The 22,066-nt window shown below is 40.3% G+C and overlaps 1 protein-coding gene across 1 annotated transcript in view; it reads right to left on the minus strand.

The window, feature by feature from the left end:
* Positions 1-22,066, minus strand: part of RXFP1 (relaxin family peptide receptor 1) — a 421,535-nt gene that overhangs the window by 119,478 nt on the left and 279,991 nt on the right. The window contains exons 4-5 of the mRNA XM_089670400.1: positions 4,346-4,451; positions 370-441 (exon numbers count right to left, since the gene is read on the minus strand). Of these exons, the coding sequence (XP_089526526.1) occupies positions 370-441; positions 4,346-4,451 (178 nt within the window). The remainder of the gene's footprint in view (positions 1-369; positions 442-4,345; positions 4,452-22,066) is intronic.

Genomic DNA, 22,066 nt, shown 5'->3' on the forward strand with positions numbered 1-22,066 from the left:
AACATAGACTGATGGATTTTGTCATTCAGTACATTATTTTATTTTCTTTCACTGCCACTCTGAAGTGCCTGGACTTTGTGTCGCTGGCTATAATGTCTAGCAAAGGCAATTAAAAAGCATTTGAGTTACCAGTTGACAGGAACCATCACTAATCATTAAAAAAGCTGTGAACAGAGATTAATAAGCATGACAGAATTTCCAGACATTATGTATGCAGCAAAAAGTGAAAACCTTGAATAGTATCAGTAAAAGGATGTGATGACACAGCCATGAAAAATAGGATGAGCAATAAAACTCAATTTGTATTCTAATAGTTAGAGACATAGATATATGCCAAGGTGTAATAAATGAGGTAAAATGTAGACTTACAAGTTACGCAACTCTGGAAACAGAGAGAAAGCATCAGGACCAAGCTTTTTCAACAAATTATGCTGCAATGACCTGAAAATGATAGATGGGAAGTGTTTAAAGAACATTTAAAATCATTTTTATATTCGTGTCACAATTACCTCAATAACAAATAGCACTTAAAATAGGAATGATAGTAGTTGTTTATTATGCTCCCTGACATCCAGTTGCTTTGCTAGGTAGAACCTTGAAATGTTTCCAAGGATGTAACACAGAGCCAACTCCAAGCAAATTTTTATTTTTTTTTGTAGAATGAGGATTGGATAGATCTACTGTCAGATGTTGCTGTTGAGGAGATTTACCCCTACTTCCGGTTCTGTTTGACAGCTGTCTACTTCACAGGAAGAGACAGATTAGGGAATGGTCGTCACCAGGAACAAATCACAGATGGCGATAAAAATTGGACGGATGTTCTACCGTTACCCACTCTTCTGAAAAATGTCTCTCCCGGTTGTAAAGGTTTCCTATGGGTTATTGTCTCTGTGACATTGTATCACCAGGACAGAGAATGAAAGCAATTTAATGTATACCAATAGGAATGCAGACTGTAATAAAACCTGACACAGGTCCTTAGCCTTCTCCATACTATCCTAAACTAAAAAAAAGGGGTTGTTGATGGACCACGGTACTTTGCCCTAAACTCATCTAACTCACACCCACCCCTCCTGAACTACCTATGATAACCCCCCATCTCAGTTCCTTGCTTACTCTGTAGCAGAGTTGCGGCTTGTGCAATGTTTTCATCACCTTGGACTGAAATCCTAATCATCTCTGGCTGATCTAGTACCCAGGATGGCCTCATACAAGTTTATGAAGTCTTGGATCATATTTCTGATGAACACATTGCATGTGGTTCTGCTACAAGAGTAAATAAGAGGTTGGGGCAGGCACTTTTGGTACAGATTAGTTCAGGGTAGGCAGATGGTTGGAGACCACAGACCACAGTTGTTCTACAAAGAATGGTGGGAACGTTTCTCACTGCAACAAATTCAGGTCTCCCATTAGGTTGTTTGATCACATGCTGAGCATGGATGCATATTTTTAATCAGGGTTGTCCAATCTATGACTCCATTGCTGAGAAACAACCTTCATAAGTTTTTTCTTCTACCTTTTCTGTCAAATTTGGTAGATGTTTAAGGGAGTATAAATAAACATTTGAAAGCGCACTGCAACCGGATCATATGGTACTTCTGTACCATGCAATCCAGTACAGGTACATGCATTGCATTTGGGGTATCATTAACATATTATTGACACAAGCTGCAGATCGCAACTGCAATGCGTTTTGTATGCTTTGTAGGAAACACGCACGGAACGCGGGTTTTCTGCACAACATTCTGGTGTGAACCAGCCCTTAGACTTGCAGTTAGGGGGTGTTAACACATGGTTGAGCCACATTTTTAGCACCTCTCAACCATCCCACACCTTAAGCTGCAAGGGCAGTGGATTGGGTTTTTCACATGCTGAAGTTGTGTTGCTTTGCTCCTGTTGCAAAACTATTGCTCCTGATCTGTTTGCTGAATGGGAGTAGTACTGCAAATGCCCCAGAACCGCACGCAATGCATGCAGCTGTGGCATATTGGTGCATCATTTACGGGGTTAAAACAGTCGGTGAGAAGGCAATGTATTGTCTCCTTAAAAGCCATCAAACACCTCTGAAAAGGATTGAAGTTCATAGGTATAGCAAACTTGCCGCACAGCTAAATATAGCCTTAAATAATTATTTGTGGAATATGACTGGAATTGTTAAAACAAAGAACCATAAAAAGTGCAATAAATATTACCAAACAATCATTTATCCCAAGGTGGCCATACACTAGTCCTTCCAGAGGGATCAGCGAGGTATGGTTTATACATAGTTACATTGGCCCAAGCTTCCCAGAAGTTTGCATGTAATTTACAAACTAGGTTTTTCTCTTTTTAATTACTTTAAATCTATACTACAATGACATGCTGCAACATTGCAGATAGCGAAGCAAAAGGCCTTAAAAAGTGCCATAATTATTATCAAGTTTAGCGCCTCTCTAGTTAGCCAGGAGGAACTAGCTAGGTTTTTAGTAGAGGCTGGATAGCAGCCTGGGCAGGAGTCAGCATGGGTATGAGTCAACCAAGTCATTACAGGTCAGGGCTGAGGGCTCTGCAGATCAGTTCCCTGATACCACCCCTTGCTCTAGAAACTTGAAAAGGTTCTAGAAGGCAGTGGGTGAGGTTGAGGAGGGGCTGATCTGCACACCTAAGGGACTCTGGCCAATCCCCAAGCAGAATGCTTGGCATTGGGCCAGGGCAGCCTTGAAATGTGACTGTCTAGCAGCAGGGAGAGTTTTGGGAGGAAGATGAAGTGAAGGCTGGAGTGTAGAGCCTAGGAGGGGGCTAGGGAAGGGCCTACCTACAGGCAGAGTTGCTGGACAGGAGGATCTCTCAGCCTCACAAGGATCCCCTTGCCTAGGGATTCCCTCAGGCAGCTGGGTGAAGAGAAGAAGTCATTTGGGGTTTGAGGTGGTGCACCTGGAGAGCTGGAAAGCTCTTCCAACAGAGAGACGTTGTTGTCTATTGGACTTTTACATAGTTGCTAAGGAGTTTGTCCTCAGTTCACAGTTCCCTTGGGCATCCTATACACCCCTCAATCCCACCCAAGTTTAATACCCCCTAATAAAATTAATCAAACAAAAAAAAACTCAAGGACTGTTCATTGTCTCCTGTGTGCAAGGCCTGAAGAAAATGCATGTTGTGTGGCTGTGCAGGACCATAGGGGAACCCAAAACTCAGCAACTCCTAAGGGAGTAGTGCTACACAAGCAATCATCTATCCCTGAGCTGGCCATGCACTAGTACATTTTTGAATGAACGTTCATGAACATTTGTATGATTATTTGTATGAAAATCCTTAATACATTTGATTACTAGGTGAATGTTGTTTGAAAGTAGTTCAAAATGTTGCTTGCTTTGCTCACTCAATTTTTAGAACTAATGGACCTTCCTGAATGAAAACTACATTTTCCTTCCTACTCCTTCAAATGTTCTCATCACTACAATCGAAAATTAACATCAATTTGATAATTTCCCCCTGTAAAAAAAAAAAAGAAAAAGAGGATCGATATGACCTGGTGTGTAGTTGAGTTGCACTGTATGACCATCTATTGTGTCCCGTGGGTCCACGGATCCTTATCATATTCATACTTATTTGCTAACGTATGCAATGTCTTGCTTAGTGTATTTTATGCTGTGTACATGTGTTTTTGACTTTTGAAATTGCATGCTGATTCATTCAAAATAAAGAATTAAAAAAAAAAAGAAAATGAACATCAATTTGACCTCACAAATGATTCGAAAATGTTCCTAACATGAAAAATTACGCACAAAATTCTACTAGTGTATGGCCAGCTTAAATTGAACTGAACTATAATTGGCTGCTGTGAGTTACTGCATTTTGCAATTTCCACATACATACATCCTGGATGTATGTATAGCTATTTTTGGGTATTTTGAATAGAATAGAGAGAGATTAGAACTCTTGACATGGTTTTATTGCTGTCTGTGTCCTCACTGGGTAGGTTCACCCTCTCATTTTGACACAGTGATTATTATAACCAAGACAGAAAATGAAAAGTACAGCTGTGACCAGAGTGACAGCTGTCTAAAAAGAAAACCCCCATCACTTTTTGGATGTTTCCTTCACTTCCTGTTGCATCTCCAGCATGGGAAATGAAGTGAAATCTCCTAAATGGTGCACAGACAGCAAATAATCAACCAACAGGGTATTAAACCCATTTCTGTTCTATACAGAACTACGTTGTAGGAAAAAAACAATTTGGGGCTATACATACTTTTTAGTAATAACTTTGAATGTCTTCTTACACACACACACGGAAGGACTGCAACTTGATAAGCTGAAGGAGATATTCCTTTTTTACATAAACAGTCTGTCCTGCTTTACTCACATCATGGTGACATTGGAGGAGACAGAAGGGACAGTACGTAATTTGGCTCCATCACAGTCAAGTTCTAATCCTCGGCACAAACATTGAGTTGGCACGCCACCAAGCACTGGATAAAAGAAGAGAGGAACATTTGAGAAGGCCAGAGCTGCAATAAAAGGCCACCTAGTATAGTATTTTGTTATCTACAACTTCACTACTCTTAATTCTGTTTTAATTGATATTCATGCCAAGATTCTATTTTTATGTTGAATATGAGTGTTGAATAAACCCCTTTGTCATGTGTTTTCAATGAATAACATTTTTAGAGATGAAACAGAGATAACAATAGTTCTGACAATCCATTTTTTCTCATCTGTCAGATACAGGAGCCAATATAGAGAGGCAGGGAATAAATGATAGTGTCCCTTGTGAATAAATGATAGTGCTGCTTTATGCTATTTGCGAAATATGAGGATGAGTTCCAATGTATATGTTTTTTCACAGTACACCTATCAGCGCTTTAACACTTTAACCTGTCCCTCTTCTTCATTTAACACATAACCTACCCACTGAAAATGAACAGATAATATACTTTAGGACTTGACCCTTAAAGTAAATTTAAACACACAAAAAAAAGTAAAATATTACAGTTTACCAATCCTTGGTGGTGGCTGCATTAGCTTTTTTTCCTGGCTTGTCTTTCTTTATTTAACCTTTTGACCCTGATAGTAGCACATGTCCAGTCCTAGAGTGACAATGCTTACTCACTAAACTATATTTATGAAGTGGAAGCATTGTCACTTTAAACACTTCAAGTCTGAACACTTTCGCCCCCCAGTCCAGGCCAATTTTCAGGTTTCAGCACTATCACACTTTGAGTGAAAATTAATCAGTCATGCAACACTGTACCCATATGACATTTTTATCCTTTTTTGAGACAGATAGAGCTTTCTTTTTGGTGGTATTTGATCACCACTGTTTTTTTTTCTATATATAAATGAAAAAATACCGATAATTTAAAAAAAATAATAATTTTTTGCTTAGTTTTTGTTATACAACTTTGCAAATAAATATTTTTTCTTTGTAAATTCAGGCAGTAATGCATTCTGCTATATTTCTGGGGTAAATATAACCCAAAACAGTGTATACTATTTAGTCTGTTTGAAAGCTAGAGTCTAAAAACTATGGGATATATATTTGAAAATTGATCAGTTGAGACCCTAAAAGGTCGGACATTGGTATGACATATGGCAGTGATCAGAACGTTAGCAGGAGGTATGGCAGTGATAAGAATGCTGGTATGGGGCATGGCGGTGATCAGGATGGTGGTATGGCGGTGATGAAGATGCTGGTATGGGGTATGGCGGTGACCAGAGTATTGGCTTGGGGTATGGCAGTGATCAGGACTCTGGTATGGTGGTGATCAGGATATTGGTATGGTGTATAGGGGTATTTTTGTGTGCACTGGGACAGATGACAGGGGCTGGCTGCATTTTTTATTATTAATATACTGGGGCAGTGATCAGGGTCACAGGCGCACTAAACCAGGATACTGGGGTGGCTGGCACTGCAGTTTGTGAGTGTACTTGCAGCTTGAAAGGCTGCAGGATCATTTTTCTCTGCTCTCACAGAGGGCAGAGAGAAGAGATCTTTATTTTCACTTTTCAGTGTTTATAACATGAGTGCTGTTATTGGTCACAGCAGTCACATGGTAAAACACCATGTGATTGCCCGGACACAGTGGTAATGTGATCCGCTGTATCCGGGCGACATAGCGATCGCTGGGCTCCTGGGGTCAAGCTCTGTGAGCAGGTACATTAGCCCGCATGAGCAAAGCTTCCCATTTGCTATCTATAGGCAGTGGGTGGACAGGAGGAGGTTAAGACAGGAAATTTGGTAATACTATAGAACACCTCCCCCTCTCTTCATTTTCATAACAATGGAGGGAGGTGTTCTCTGGTTCACAGCAGAACTGAGCAGGGCAGATAAGACATTTTAAGTTGTTGGTGACTCCTTGACAGCCCATAGCAGCTCTCAAACAAAGCGAGGTTCTTAATTTTGTAAAAAATAAATACCAGTGAAAATTATACTTTCTACAAAAATGTGTACTGAGGGCCAGTTCACACCATGCCTGCATCTGAATTGCACAGGAATGCCCTGTGCAATTCAAACCGCACCACATTTGCAATCTTATTTTTTTTACCTTCATGATAATTATTAGTATTTATTTTTTTCTTGTAGACAGAATGGGCCTAATCTTATTATCTGGCAGGCCCATATCTTCTTTCCTTCTTTGTAACTGCTAATTGAAGGGTCTTCTGGGATTCATATGGTCATGACTTCTTGGTTACCTCATGAAAAATCAGATGCCATCGTCTGGTAAAATCTAAATATTTTGGTGATGGATGTTTTTGGTTTCCATATATGTTTACGTTTGTTTATGATTTTAGAACTGTGTGCTAAATCTCCCTGAGGAAGCAGGCTTTTGTTCTGTGAAACACGTTGGAGAAAATTTCTAAGACATTACATACAAGCTGTACATACACCCGTTGTATTGTGTATGGGAACCCTTTGGAATATTTTGTAACAAGCCTGATGTTTTGTATAGTCACAATATGTAATGGCTATATGTTTTCATACACTGAGCTATATCCATGCTCTAATTTTCTATTTCAATTGTGCTTTTAATGATGTCCAATAAAGCTTATACATCTTTTATAATTTGTGTATAGAGTTTTGTCGGTATGGTGCCTAATAAAGCTCCAGTGTTTTTTTCTGTTAGGGTTCTATTTTTTAGTGTCCTTTCATTAAGCGGTGTAGCACCAGTAAAATCCCTTATCAAGGGTAGAGACCATTGTATATATGTGTCTCTCTCTTCCTTTTTCTCTGTAATAGCATCTTAATTTAATCTGCTACATATATTGCACGCTGGTTAGCTAGCAAAAACCAGTACAGTGCTATGTTGATGTGCAAAGCTTAGTTACTCATTGGGGAGATTTACTAAAACTGGAGAGTGCAAAATCTGGTGCAGCTCTACCTAGAATCCAATCAGCTTCCAGGTTTTATTGTCAAAGCTTAACTGAACAAGCTGAAGTTAGAAGCTGGTTGACTGCACCAATTTTAGTAAATCTCCCCATAGTCACTGATCAAATTTCAGTTCACATTAAAGATGCATTCTGATGGTTGCCATAGAGATTCAAATTGTGTTTTGAATGAGGACAGTGCAGGTGATAAAGGGACCTGTGAATGAATGAGCAAGCTGTATTTCTTTTTTTTTTTTTTCTGCGGACAGTATACAACTTGGACCAATGTTTTTGAAGGGGATTCACATACAACCTGGTCTCACAAAAATGTTCTGAGCAATCAGTTTTCATGTGGAGAATGAAATTACCATCACTAGGACTAGTAATTGATCACCGACCAGCCATAGAACTTGAGATTGGGAAATGAAAAGTGAATTTTGGATGCATCCAGCTTACATTTGAGGTCAGTTTAAGATGCTTCTGAGAGCCTTCTGATCTGCTTCTAAACCTCACCACAACTTGACTGTCATGATTGCTAGTAAAACGCTGAAAAAGCAGCCATAGAGGTCACTCTCAGTTTCTAGAGATACCCCGTGAGAGAGACAATACAACAGGACAGCTGGACACTCTTCCCCAACTTCCACCGAGTACTCTTCAGTGAGCTCTCCAGACCATAAAACAATCCCGTACCAGACTTTGGGATTAAGCCCCCAGATTAGACAACAGCTGGGACTTCAATGACCTTCAAGCAGCACCCCCAGCAGTCTGCCCTACGGGGGAGATCACACAGCCATGGGGCTCCTCTTGCAAGACTGAACCCAGGACCGGGTTCCAAGCCTCTATTTATGGGCTCTCCAGCCACCTACTTGTCATACTTCCCCAGGAATTGGCTGGGCCCCCATAAATATTCAAGCTGTCTTTCCTCCCTATGTGGATCTAGAAGTCTCTAAAATGCAGGGAAAAATAATCAGATCAGCAGCCTGTGAAATATTTGCTAGACTAGAGTAATCAACTAACTAGGAGCATTCTACACCTATATTAATCCAAGCTAAATACCAGGTATAATTTGTATTGCATAGTTACTTTACACAGATGTACATATACATATTTCATACCTGTGGAAGCTGGAAATCACTGTAGAACTCACCACTAATACAGTGATCGCTAGATAGTGGTCTATCCCATGCTAAGAAACTGCTAACTCCTGCATAGTAACCTCAAGAGCACAGCCACCATTTAAAAAGCACCTTGTATTTTTTGCAATTAATGTGTTCTCTGATTGGATGAGGTGGAAATTGTGGCATCACTGTCCCGCCTCTCCATCACATCCAATCAGAGAAGTCTTTGTATTAATTTAGAAAAATACAAAGTGTTTTCTGAAAGGCAATTTACAAAATGTTCTTGTGCTGAATACTACAGTGATTTCCAGTTTCCACAAAGATCCCACAGGTATGGAATATGGTTCAAGCGGGACTCATTTAATTATGTAATACAAAACATACCTGGACTTCAGCTTAAAAAAAATTATAAAAAAGAAGAAAAAAACCCTAAAAACCATATGTATCTATGTGTAAAGTTTATAAAAATCAAAGTTTAGGTTAAATCTAAACTTTGTGGGTCGACTCGCTCGTCTCTAGTGCTGAGCAGTTTATGCTGAAAAATGTTCAGATATTGTAGCTTTAATTATTTGATATATTCAGCCAACTAGATACTGGGAATCTGTGATTTGTTTCTGCAAAATACAGAAACAAAAGGAGTACGTTTTCTCCTTTACAATAATAGTGGAGATTTGTGAAATATTATTTCCCCAAGCTGCCTCTGTAATTATACATCACAACATGACAGTATACCAGCTCTGGATATCAGCCTCGTTAACAAGCGGTAATCACAGAATTTGTACTAAGCTTGAACATTCTCCTTATTAACATCACTGCATGATGAACATTATTGTGCTGTTTTACAAATTTCCAGAACAATTATATTCCATTTGTAAATTTCATACTTCTTCCTGTGGGAAAAATGATGATCGGTTGTAAGTGCTATCAAGTCTTTTCTTTTTCAGTAAAGGGTACAGATCTGTAACAAATAATACCCATGGAGCTTTGCTCTGCATGCTGTTTCAGAAGTACTGTACTTAATTGCATTTCTGTCATTATTAATGGACGTTTACAGGAACATTCTGTTCATTGTGCTTTTTTAATAATGTTTCACATTGAGTCAGTACAAGAACAGCAACATTGCCACCTTTTCAGACATGTTAGGTCTAATTAATAAAGAATACCATGCATTTGATATGAATATATAGTATAAACTTATTTTAAATCTAAAGCAAAAGGGCATGCAAAGATTAATCAGCATTGTAGTAAACAGTAGGAATGATTGCTTAAAGTGTATATATGATCAAAATGTTAAATCATTGTATTCATTTCCACATTGTATTTCAGTTTCTAGCCCTCTCCTATAATTCTGAACAATCCAGAAGTTTCTAAACTTACTTCATGAACTCCCCACACATTTGCTTTTTTGAATTCAGTGACAACTATTCACTATACCCTGGAAGTAGGCACTGCCGTGTCACACATTTCACAGAGCCTGCCTTCTGAACTACAGAGGTGCTGAGAGAAGGAGTTTTTGGAGGCGGCATCAGTATAGGAATCACTGGAATCCAGGAAATTGTGGGAAGAGATGGCCAGAAGACAGGCAGCACTCATAACATTAAGCAACGTAGGACATACTTGTACATTCTTGGATGGGAGTGGTGATATCTAGTTGCAGCCATGATACAGATATGATTTTCTTCAGCTTCTCTACAATGTAAAAGTGATTGAGCAGCTATACAGCCACTAGATCACTTTTGCAGACGACAGAAGAGGGTCCCTCCTGCCTCCACCCGCCGTCCCAAGGGAGAACCTAGTACCGATGCAACCTGCTGCATCAGATGGCGTAGACCAGTGGTGGGCAACCTTTTTTTTCAACTGAGCCAAATCTCGCCAAAACCACGATTGAAATTTATTTTGAGAGCCACATTTTTAAAACTGAAAATACATAGGATGGTACACTGTTTTTAGTTTCAATAAGTTTTTATAGTAATTCATCCCCCATAGTAATTCATCCCCCATATAGTAATTCATCCCCCATATTAATTCATCCCCCATAGTAATTCATCCCCCATATAGTAATTCATCCCCCATAGTAATTGATCCCCCATATAGTAATTAATCCCCCATATAGTAATTCATTCCCCATATAGTAATTCATCCCCCATAGTAATTCATCCCCCATAGTAATTCATCCCCCATATAGTAATTCATCCCCCATAGTAATTCATCCCCCATATAGTAATTCATCCCCCATATAGTAATTCATCCCCCATAGTAATTAATCCCCCATAGTAATTCATCCCCCATATAGTAATTCATCCCCCATAGTAATTCATCCCCCATATAGTAATTAATCCCCCATAGTAATTCATCCCCCATATAGTAATTAATCCCCCATAGTAATTCATCCCCCATAGTAATTCATCCCCCATATAGTAATTCATCCCCCCTATAGTAATTCATCCCCCCTATAGTAATTCATCCCCCATATTAATTCATCCCTCATATAGTAGTAGTAAGTAAGTAGCAAGTAGTAAGCCAAGTCCCCCTTGTGTCAATTCACTTACCTTTGCTCTGCGCGTTCCTCTCGCCGTGTTCCCGCGCTGTTCCGGTCTTCAGGGCGGACTGTGAAAGGAGCCTAGGCATCTCCCTCACGGTGGGTCCTCACAGACTCTTTACTCAGGTCCAGGGGTCCCCTTAAGGTCAGCCAGGCGTTCCTTGTAAAAGAACCTCCTCTCAGGATGGCAAGAGTGTTTTCTCTGTGGGAATGATAGCTCCAAGCAGGAGCCCCAGAACACAAATGCCAAAGATAGTGTAGTATGTCCAAAAGTAGGTATTTATTCATAAAAAATATATAGCAGGGCAGTATGCATATCAAACATCATATGAACAGTATGCAGCAGTACTGACCCTTAGTAATGATGGCCGCCGGGCCTCCTCGTGGCTCCGGCGGTGGAATGACGTCACGCTCTGCGCAGCTCCTCCTTAGGCCTTTCATGCTAGAGGCACATCATCAGAGGGGAGGCTGCACAGGAGCGTGACCGACGCCAGTGCTAAAAGTAGGGAAATCGGCACATGCGCAGTTAGCCGCGGCCATTTTCCTGAAGAAAGCGAGTACTGCGCATGCGCGAACACGGCAGCGCCATTTTGCCGTCGATCCGCGATCAGACACAAGACAGGGAAGAGACAGAGAAGTCTCATGACACAGATTCCCAGTACCGTTTGCTGACTATGCCACAGACCCCAGGGGATTGATTGCAAACACTATTTCCCTAAATAAAGTGATGGTGCAAATTACTTAGCAACAACTGTGCGCATAATATATGGGGTACAAAGATCCCCTCAGTGACTGGCATATAATAGTAATAACGGACCACGGCAAGATGAAGAATACCCAATCGTAAGCAACACAAAGTTAAGTTATAAAAAGACTTGAATAAAAACACACAAAAATTAAAAATATAAAACATAAGATCTTGGCAGTGAGTAACATATCTAGTATTATGCTACCAGATCATACAAAGGTGGATATAAATAGAGATATATATCCCAAATATACATAATAAGTAAATTCAGAACAAAGAGGATAAAAAGAGGTAAAAAACTCTAGAACTAATTCATTAAAAACCGTCATGATCCTTCCTCTACCCGACTCCTATATTGGGAGGTAAAAACGGGGCAGAAGGAAACTTTAAATAATACTAGGACTGGTGAGTAATATTCAGTCAGGATGGATAAATATTCGAATAAAAAACCAAAAAATGTCATACACATAAAGAAAAACACACTAAAAATGCAACCTTATGCAGGATGCAAAAATACTCAATAATACATATCAGATAAAAACAAGCTCAAAATTCATAAAATGGCAATGGGAAAGAGACATGAACCCATCAACTGTTAGCAATGAAGCAGTTAACGTCTACCTCAATATTATGGCCTAAAGGGTGTAAGGTGTGAAGCTCAAACACCCATTTTGTTTCGGCTTGGGAAACTGCCCTAGTTTTGTTGATACCCCTCCAATGGTTACCGTTCATATCAATACCAATGAACTTTAATGAAGATGGATCGTTATTATGGTGAAGGCGGTAATGATTTGATAATGAGTGCTCCCTAAACCCCTTCTTAATATTTGAAACGTGTTCACGTAGTCGATCTCGTAGACGTCTTGTTGTCCTGCCAATATACTGTTTACGACAAGGACACTGTAGCAAGTACACTACAAATTTACTGTTACAAGAAATAAAATGTTTGATGTTATAAGTTCTGCCAGTGATAGATGACTGGAATGTGTCGACTCTCCTTTTTCTTGTATTATCGCACTTACAAATGATGCACCTATTACAGGGGTGAAACCCTTTCAGATCGTTGAACAGAGATATGTTTTTAGGAGGATCAATGACATTTGGTGCAATCATATGCCTAACGGCAGTTGCCTTCCGAAATACAATTTCTGGTTTATCTGGTAGAATTGTAGTTAAAATTGGGTCTATTTTTAAAATGCCCCAATTATCATTCATTATTTTGTTAATCTTCTTATATTGAGTCGAGAAGGATGTGATGAAGGGGCATATTTTCCTTTGATTATTCCTTGGTTTATCCATCAGCATGGTATTCCTATCCATCTGTGCTACTGTCCGAATAGTGTGTTCAAGGGTTGTCTCATTGTATCCCTTCTCTAAAAACCTATGTTTTAAAATGTTGGCCTGAATATGAAAAGTCTCATCCTCCGTACAATTACGCCTGATTCTCATCATCTGTCCTTTTGGAATATTGTACAGCCATTTGGGATGATGACAACTCCCAAGAGGGATGAAACTATTACGATCTGTTGATTTGAAGAATGATTTGGTGATGATCCTACCCACGTGGTTAACAAGTGTCAAGTCTAAAAAGTTTATTTCTTCACGGCTATAAACATATGAAAGCTTTATATTGAGACTATTTAATGAATTAAAATTTTTTTTAAGAGACTCCTCCTCCCCATTCCATAAAAGCAAGATGTCATCGATATATCTTTTATAAAACAACAATTCAGGCCAATCTCTGGCAAAAATAAGGTCCTCCTCCCCCTCCCAACTTGTTTATGGCCCGTTGGGAGGAGGACCTTATTTTTGCCAGAGATGACACTTGTTAACCACATGGGTAGGATCATGGACCCAATTTTAACTGGACCCAATTTTAACTACAATTCTACCAGATAAACCAGAAATTGTATTTCGGAAGGCAACTGCCGTTAGGCATATGATTGCACCAAATGTCGTTGATCCTCCTAAAAACATATCTCTGTTCAACGATCTGAAAGGGTTTCACCCCTGTAATAGGTGCATCATTTGTAAGTGCGATAATACAAGAAAAAGGAGAGTCGACACATTCCAGTCATCTATCACTGGCAGAACTTACAACATCAAACATTTTATTTCTTGTAACAGTAAATTTGTAGTGTACTTGCTACAGTGTCCTTGTCGTAAACAGTATATTGGCAGGACAACAAGACGTCTACGAGATCGACTACGTGAACACGTTTCAAATATTAAGAAGGGGTTTAGGGAGCACTCATTATCAAATCATTACCGCCTTCACCATAATAACGATCCATCTTCATTAAAGTTCATTGGTATTGATATGAACGGTAACCATTGGAGGGGTATCAACAAAACTAGGGCAGTTTCCCAAGCCGAAACAAAATGGGTGTTTGAGCTTCACACCTTACACCCTTTAGGCCATAATATTGAGGTAGACGTTAACTGCTTCATTGCTAACAGTTGATGGGTTGATGTCTCTTTCCCATTGCCATTTTATGAATTTTGAGCTCGTTTTTATCTGATATGTATTATTGAGTATTTTTGCATCCTGCATAAGGTTGCATTTTTAGTGTGTTTTTCTTTATGTGTATGACATTTTTTGGTTTTTTATTCGAATATTTATCCATCCTGACTGAATATTACTCACCAGTCCTAGTATTATTTAAAGTTTCCTTCTGCCCCGTTTTTACCTCCCAATATAGGAGTCGGGTAGAGGAAGGATCATGACGGTTTTTAATGAATTCGTTCTAGAGTTTTTTACCTCTTTTTATCCTCTTTGTTCTGAATTTACTTATTATGTATATTTGGGATATATATCTCTATTTATATCCACCTTTGTATGATCTGGTAGCATAATACTAGATATGTTACTCACTGCCAAGATCTTATGTTTTATATTTTTAATTTTTGTGTGTTTTTATTCAAGTCTTTTTATGACTTAACTTTGTGTTGCTTACGATTGGGTATTCTTCATCTTGCCGTGGTCCGTTATTACTATTATATGCCAGTCACTGAGGGGATCTTTGTACCCCATATATTATGCGCACAGTTGTTGCTAAGTAATTTGCACCATCACTTTATTTAGGGAAATAGTGTTTGCAATCAATCCCCTGGGGTCTGTGGCATAGTCAGCAAACGGTACTGGGAATCTGTGTCATGAGACTTCTCTGTCTCTTCCCTGTCTTGTGTCTGATCGCGGATCGACGGCAAAATGGCGCTGCCGTGTTCGCGCATGCGCAGTACTCGCTTTCTTCAGGAAAATGGCCGCGGCTAACTGCGCATGTGCCGATTTCCCTACTTTTAGCACTGGCGTCGGTCACGCTCCTGTGCAGCCTCCCCTCTGATGATGTGCCTCTAGCACGAAAGGCCTAAGGAGGAGCTGCGCAGAGCGTGACATCATTCCACCGCCGGAGCCACGAGGAGGCCCGGCGGCCATCATTACTAAGGGTCAGTACTGCTGCATACTGTTCATATGATGTTTGATATGCATACTGCCCTGCTATATATTTTTTATGAATAAATACCTACTTTTGGACATACTACACTATCTTTGGCATTTGTGTTCTGGGGCTCCTGCTTGGAGCTATCATTCCCACAGAGAAAACACTCTTGCCATCCTGAGAGGAGGTTCTTTTACAAGGAACGCCTGGCTGACCTTAAGGGGACCCCTGGACCTGAGTAAAGAGTCTGTGAGGACCCACCGTGAGGGAGATGCCTGGCTGCCTGACCTCTGATGTACCCATTGCCTGTGATGCATGATCACACATGCGCATAACCCATGCGTTTCCGGTGAGACAGAGTGGAGGCCGTGGGAATTCGCATTTGTACAGTGAACTACTGTGGACACTTATTTAGTGACTTTTTTACTTTGCTAAGCGCTGCACTCTGTTGTTTTAAGTTTATTGATATATTTTTGAGGCATTGTGGTTGCCTAAAGTGTTCTAGCTGCTGACATCTAAGAGAGCGCTCACTATCCTTTTTACTTGTTCTCTTTACCTGGTGATCCTGCTGCTAGTCCCCCTGCTTTCCTACTGTAGTTCAAGCTGGCCATACATGGAAGCTCATCATCTTTGCATTCTACTTGGGAACACAGCCTGTCTGTAATGCAATAGTCAGACTTGTGCTGACACCCCCCCCCTTGCATAGCGAATCATTGGGAAGATCAATGTACTGCTGTTTTGCTGTCTGCCTCCTATATATCCCCCTGTATTTCTATTGCTGCATTTTACACTGGACTGTGTCTGTGCCCCATTCAAGCTTCTGTTGCCATCCCCCACCCCATCATCACAAAGATTTTCCATCCCCACCTCTTTAAGCCCATTATGAAGGAGGTAATGGGGGTCATGTGATTACTTATATAAAGTAAAAAAAAACCCAGGTATTTATAATGTAAGGGTTCACGTGATTTTATGTGATGTAATTCCTGGGTTTTGAAGTATGAAGATCCTGATGCATTCCCCTCCACTCACCCCAGTGCTTCCAAAAAAGTTGGCACTGAGAGTACTAAAGTAAAGGAATGATCCTCTGTATAGCTTTACCTGACAGAAAGGGTAAAAGGTTTAATTCTTACATACATGTGTAGTACTACCCCCTTAGGAGTCGCTGAATTATTTTTAAGCTCTCTATCCCTCTCTTGACCCCACTCTGAAAGACCAACCCCTGCTGACACCACCGTGCACTTCTGACTAAGGCGAACATTCTGTTCATTACCAGAAAATAGAATCACACACAAGTTAGAGTGAACTGATATTTGTTTATCTTGCAGTTGAATGTGAGCACAATAAGGCTGCATAAAGTAGTAAGTGTGCAAATAATAACAGTTATCACTCTTAGTAGCTTTAAGCAAAAATCAACACACACAGCTAACAAAATCTCAGTCAGTTTTGGACGTCCTGCAATTCAAAATTTAACCAAAAGCCACAGCTATGAGATGTTCCTGTCCCCAATAAGCGAAGGAAAGCTACAAAAGAGTAAGGCTAGCTCAGTTTGGGTCCTCAGAAGCTGATGACAAGGTTCAAGTCTGAGGCAAAGCAAGAGCTCTTTAATCAGTGAAGCTAATGTCCCCAGTGAAAAGAAAAATCTTCTGTGTGCTCATTGGGGCCCAAGTTGATGCACTACAAGAATTCAAATGTCCTTGGGTGCAATAGGTGGAAGTCCCACAAAGGATTAATGCAAGAACAGGCACTACCCCTTTAAGCAGTATTCAACTTGGGCAGAACCCCCCAAGATGAAATGCAGGTTTTAAACAAGAGGTTTAAGGGGTGAACAGAAGCCTTGTTGGTTAGGGCTAATTCCTATGTAGGCCTCAGTAGCAATAGGCAATAATGACTGGTGTCCTATGATAAATGTGGACCAGTTGCAAGAGAAGCAGTGGTGTGGCTTGGCCTGCAGAGGGCAGGCACTGCAGCAGGGTCTGATGACTAGATTATGCTGAAGATGTGTTTGGTATTAGGCCGGGTGAACTGGGCCTCAACATGTGTAACTGGAGAACAATATTAGTAACTAGATAGAGAATGGCTGGTTTGAGAAAGCATCAGTGTTAACTTAATTGGTTGAAGAATGGGACTCTCTCACCTGATCTGTTGTGCCATTCAGGTCCTAGGTGGTCTCTCTGTTGATGGGGCCCCCAGTGGTCCTCCGGGCTTTTCTGCAGAGTCTATTCCCAACAACAGCACTCCACATCACCAGCCGACAGGGTAGTACACTAGGCTTGTCGATGGTGGCAGGGGTTAGCTATTTCTCCCTTTCTCTACACTCTCACACTCTGCGGCCTGGTCCGGTCCTCCGGCGTTCCGCACAGTCTTCTCCTCCCACACACCAGCTTCTCTGGGAAATGTAGTCTCTTAATTCGCTGTCTTCCAGCAGGGTCCTGTGGTTCAGCCTACAAAATCCCAAAGCTTTTTACCAGTGTCTGTGTGCCACTGAGTTGCAGGAGACTGCCTCCTTGTGTCTCTTTTAACATCTTGCAATTTGAATTATAGCAGGGTGTTACACATGGGTAAAGTTCTGTTCAAAATAACAGTTTTGCTTTTATAAGCTGACCCATACAGACTGAGTCTCCTATGCCTGGGTTAGTAGGCTTTCACTTGAACAAAGCATTCCAAGGGGGTGATAATCAATACGGTTTCCAGTGCTTCGTACTGTATAAGTGTTCAGTCAGCTGATAGATGACTGCTCTCAATACCTTGTCTCACCTCATTATACCTGGGATGTTCATTTGTATGAAATCTGACAAATAATTATGCTGAGGCATTGAGCTAGGTTAATTTCCTATTTGCTGAACCATTTTTGGCAGTCAATTTTTGTGGTACAATCTTGCTGCTGGAAAAATGAATATGCTCTTGCCACGAATGAGTACCTCTGACTGTTTTTTAAACAGTAAGAGGCTTGACATATAGCGCTTGCCATTACACAGCACCAACAGCTTGCAGTGAAATGATATCATATCATTTAAACCATGCTACCGTCCCTTTGAAACTGCACAAACCATTATCTATCAATTGGCCTAGAGTTCTAGTGCTTTTATTTCTTAGTCGTTAATACAATTGCTTGTTAATTAACGAAAGAGGTTAAATTATCTATATTCTATGGCCAGGACCCAAGAGTAAGTACCATGTAAGTGGAAGAATTTACATATATGTAGCCAATCAAAACCTGTCCTTTTTGGCAGATTTTAAAGTGTATATGCAGTCAAACTTTTTTTTTTTGCTTTGGTAAAGTGGGGAAGGGATAAAACACAGAAGTTTTTGCTTCTGTGACCCACTGGAGAGATTTTTTTTAACTTCCAGTTCTGGAGCCTCAAAAGGAAGTGTGTGCAGTTATTTTAAAACACAGTTATCAACAGAAAAGATGACCCCGCTGAAAGATTTAGCTTCAAATCTTGTTCTAGTGACAACTTTAAAATTTTGGATTTACCATCTGTAAAAATGTGCTCTGTTTGTGGTGCATTGATTCTAATGAATGATCACTAGATCTAAAATCAAGAGTTGGATTTACGTACAAGTAGGGATGTATTGTACATATGGTACATTATAATAGAAATAATAAAGTGCAGCGCTGAAAAAATGGATGAATTAAAATAAAAACTAGTGTCACCACACAGAATAAATATCAAACATGCAAAATGCCAATGTACAACTGATGTACAATAATATTAGTCCCCAAATAGGGAAAAAAGTAATAGTCCCAAATTGTGATGTGATCAAACTTTTTTGGACTTTTACTTTTTCCCTATTTGGGGACTAATATTATTGTATATCACTTGTACATTGGCATTTTGCATGTTTGATATTTATTCTGTGTGGTAACACTGGTTTTTATTTTAATTTATCCATTTTCTTCAGTGCTGCACTTTATTATTTCTATTGTATTTTTAGTGGAGACGGAGGGTTTGCCACGTTGTGCTAGCTGCTTCCTATATTTGTTCCTTGCGCTCACTATTTCCTTTTTCACTATATGGTACATTATAGTTACAAACAGGGAAATAAGGTAACAGAGAGATGGAGGTTGATTGACAGGGAAGAAGGGGTCCTCTCTGGGCTAACACAAAACCATTCTCACTGAATATTTTTCCACCAGGCTTCTAATCCAGTGTTGAGACACAACCTCAGTTTGGTCCCAGCAAATCATATCCTTGATCCACAATTGAAGATATTTTGCAGCAGAGGTCACAAAAGTTTATTCCTGTCCCAGGCTCAGAGTTGAGTATTAGAGTAGATGATTACACAGGATGTCCATATGAACCTTTCCCTTGGAACTGGTCCTACTAATCAAATGCTAATGGTCTCATGCATTCATCTAGTCCTCTTTGTTGCTGGCTAGTTGTTTAATCTTCATCTGCCTCAATACAAAATCCTTTGCAATCTTCAGGTGAAGACATATATTAGTTTATGTCAAAGTTGCATTGATATCAATTTTTATCAGATATAACACCATCACTTTTTAACAATGGTCATCAGGACACAAAGAAAGGTTAAATCTCCTGAGCGGAAGACAGCAAAAGAAGTTTGACAGGAGTTCCAATCCTTTGCCACTCCATCCAAAGCTAAAAGAAAAAAAGGTTTTGGCTACACATACCCTTTAGGCTGCTAGTTGGCAGGTGAGTTTATAAGAACATTATGCATATGCACTTGCAAAGAATTTATCTCAGTTTTGCTAACTATAACTGAATTAATCTTTGCTAATTTTGGGCTCTGAGGAGCAATGTACAACAGAGAGATTACAGATCAAGTACTAGACATGTTGCTAAACAGCTGGTATTCGTTCATATGAAAACAAAGTTGTACAGCTTGTGCTACTCTAACAGTCACATCTACAGATGGAAATAACACATAGTATGTAGCCACCCTGCCTTAAGCAGGAGTGATTCTTTCAATGTAGTTTTGCTGGGCTGTAATCAGTTTAAGCTAAGCCCAGTTGTATGTTTCTGCCTGCTATTATGGAGTGTCCAGTAATTCTGGGTTATAACTATTTATGTCATTTTAGCCAACCACCAAGAGGTTTATTACTAATTGTACAGGTTGGGAAGGTTATAAATGTTTGTTGAGCTTTGCGAGCTACGATCTTGCCTCCTAGGCTTTGCCTAGGGCAGTGGTGGGCAACCTTTTTTTTTCAACTGAGCCAAATCTCGCCAAAACCACGATTGAAATTTATTTTGAGAGCCACATTTTTAAAACTGAAAATACATAGGATGGTACACTGTTTTTAGTTTCAATAAGTTTTTATAGTAATTCATCCCCCATAGTAATTCATCCCCCATATAGTAATTCATCCCCCTATAGTAATTCATCCCCCATAGTAATTCATCCCCCATAGTAATTCATCCCCATAGTAATTCATCCCCCATATAGTAATTCATCCCCCATAGTAATTCATCCCCCATAGTAATTCATCCCCCATATAGTAATTCATCCCCCATAGTAATTCATCCCCCATATAGTAATTAATCCCCCATAGTAATTCATCCCCAATATAGTAATTAATCCCCCATAGTAATTCATCCCCCATATAGTAATTCATCCCCCATATAGTAATTCATCCCCCCTATAGTAATTCATCTCCCCTATAGTAATTCATCCCCCCTATAGTAATTCATCCCCATTATAGTAATTCATCCTCCATAGTAATTCATCCCCCCTATAGTAATTCATCCCCCATATTAATTCATCCCTCATATAGTAGTAGTAAGTAAGTAGCAAGTAGTAAGCCAAGTCCCCCCTGTGTCAATTCACTTACCTTTGCTCCGCGCGTTCCTCTCGCCGTGTTCCCGCGCCGTTCCGGTCTTCAGGGCGGACTGTGAGAGGAGCCTAGCTCCTTTCACGTTCGTCACGCTGCCCCGCCTACACACATCCTGACAGCAAATCACTGGCTATCAGGATGTGAGTGGCAGCGAGACTGGCCAATCATTGCATTTGAGCGCGCTGCCCTGGCTGTTTTTTTTTTGGATCACGCTGCAGAGTCCCTGCCGCCCGAGAGGAGGGAGGGAAGCGGGCGCCCGGCACACAAGAGCCGCATTAAAGCGTGTAAAGAGCCGCATGTGGCTCGCGAGCCGCGGCTTGCCGACCACTGGCCTAGGGGAAAAATATGTGCTGTGTGACTTCTTCGAGTCTTCATGCATACGGGGAAGGGCATGTGTGCTGTCAGAAGAAGGGTATAAGTGTGGGGCCCAAAGAACCTGCACTGCCTCTTTGCAGGGTACATCCATGAGGAGTGAGGCTGAAGCCTGAATGGGAGCAATGGGGGAGATACTTCAACTGCTGAATATTATCTGAAAGAACTGAGTACAAGCTTCGACATTGCAGGATGTCTGGTGGCTCATTCACAAAGTGCATTTGTTGCATTTGAACACTGTTCTACAGTCTGGAATATCAATAAAATGCTAGTTCTGGCTTAAAGACCCTCATCAGTATAGACTGTAAGTAAGTGTGGAGTCTATAACTAGTTCTCATTTGGGGTATCCAAATAAATTACCTCCTATTGTTGTATCACCTCCCCCTTCCTTTAGATTGTAAGCTCCACAAGCAGGGCCCTCCTATTCCTTCTGTACTGAAATGTATTGTAATTGTACTGTCTCCCTTATATTGTAAAGCGCTGCGCAAACTGTTGGTGCTAAATAAATCCTGTATAATATTAATAATAATAATAATTACCTTTGGAGATGGAGGTCAGTTAATTAGTCACCATATTAGTATTGGTGAGTGCTGTGGTGCAGTTGAACTCTCTGCAGGCTAGGAGGGCCAGTTAAACTCAGTGGTTCCTCAGATGAGCACTACCATAGGAAATTTAAGTATAACTCCCATGTAATTCCAAGTCTTA

This window comes from Staurois parvus, unplaced genomic scaffold, assembly GCF_062004578.1.
Source record: "Staurois parvus isolate SC_StPar_1 unplaced genomic scaffold, SC_StPar_1.0 ptg000090l, whole genome shotgun sequence".
In the NCBI taxonomy this organism is placed as follows: Eukaryota; Metazoa; Chordata; class Amphibia; order Anura; family Ranidae; genus Staurois; species Staurois parvus.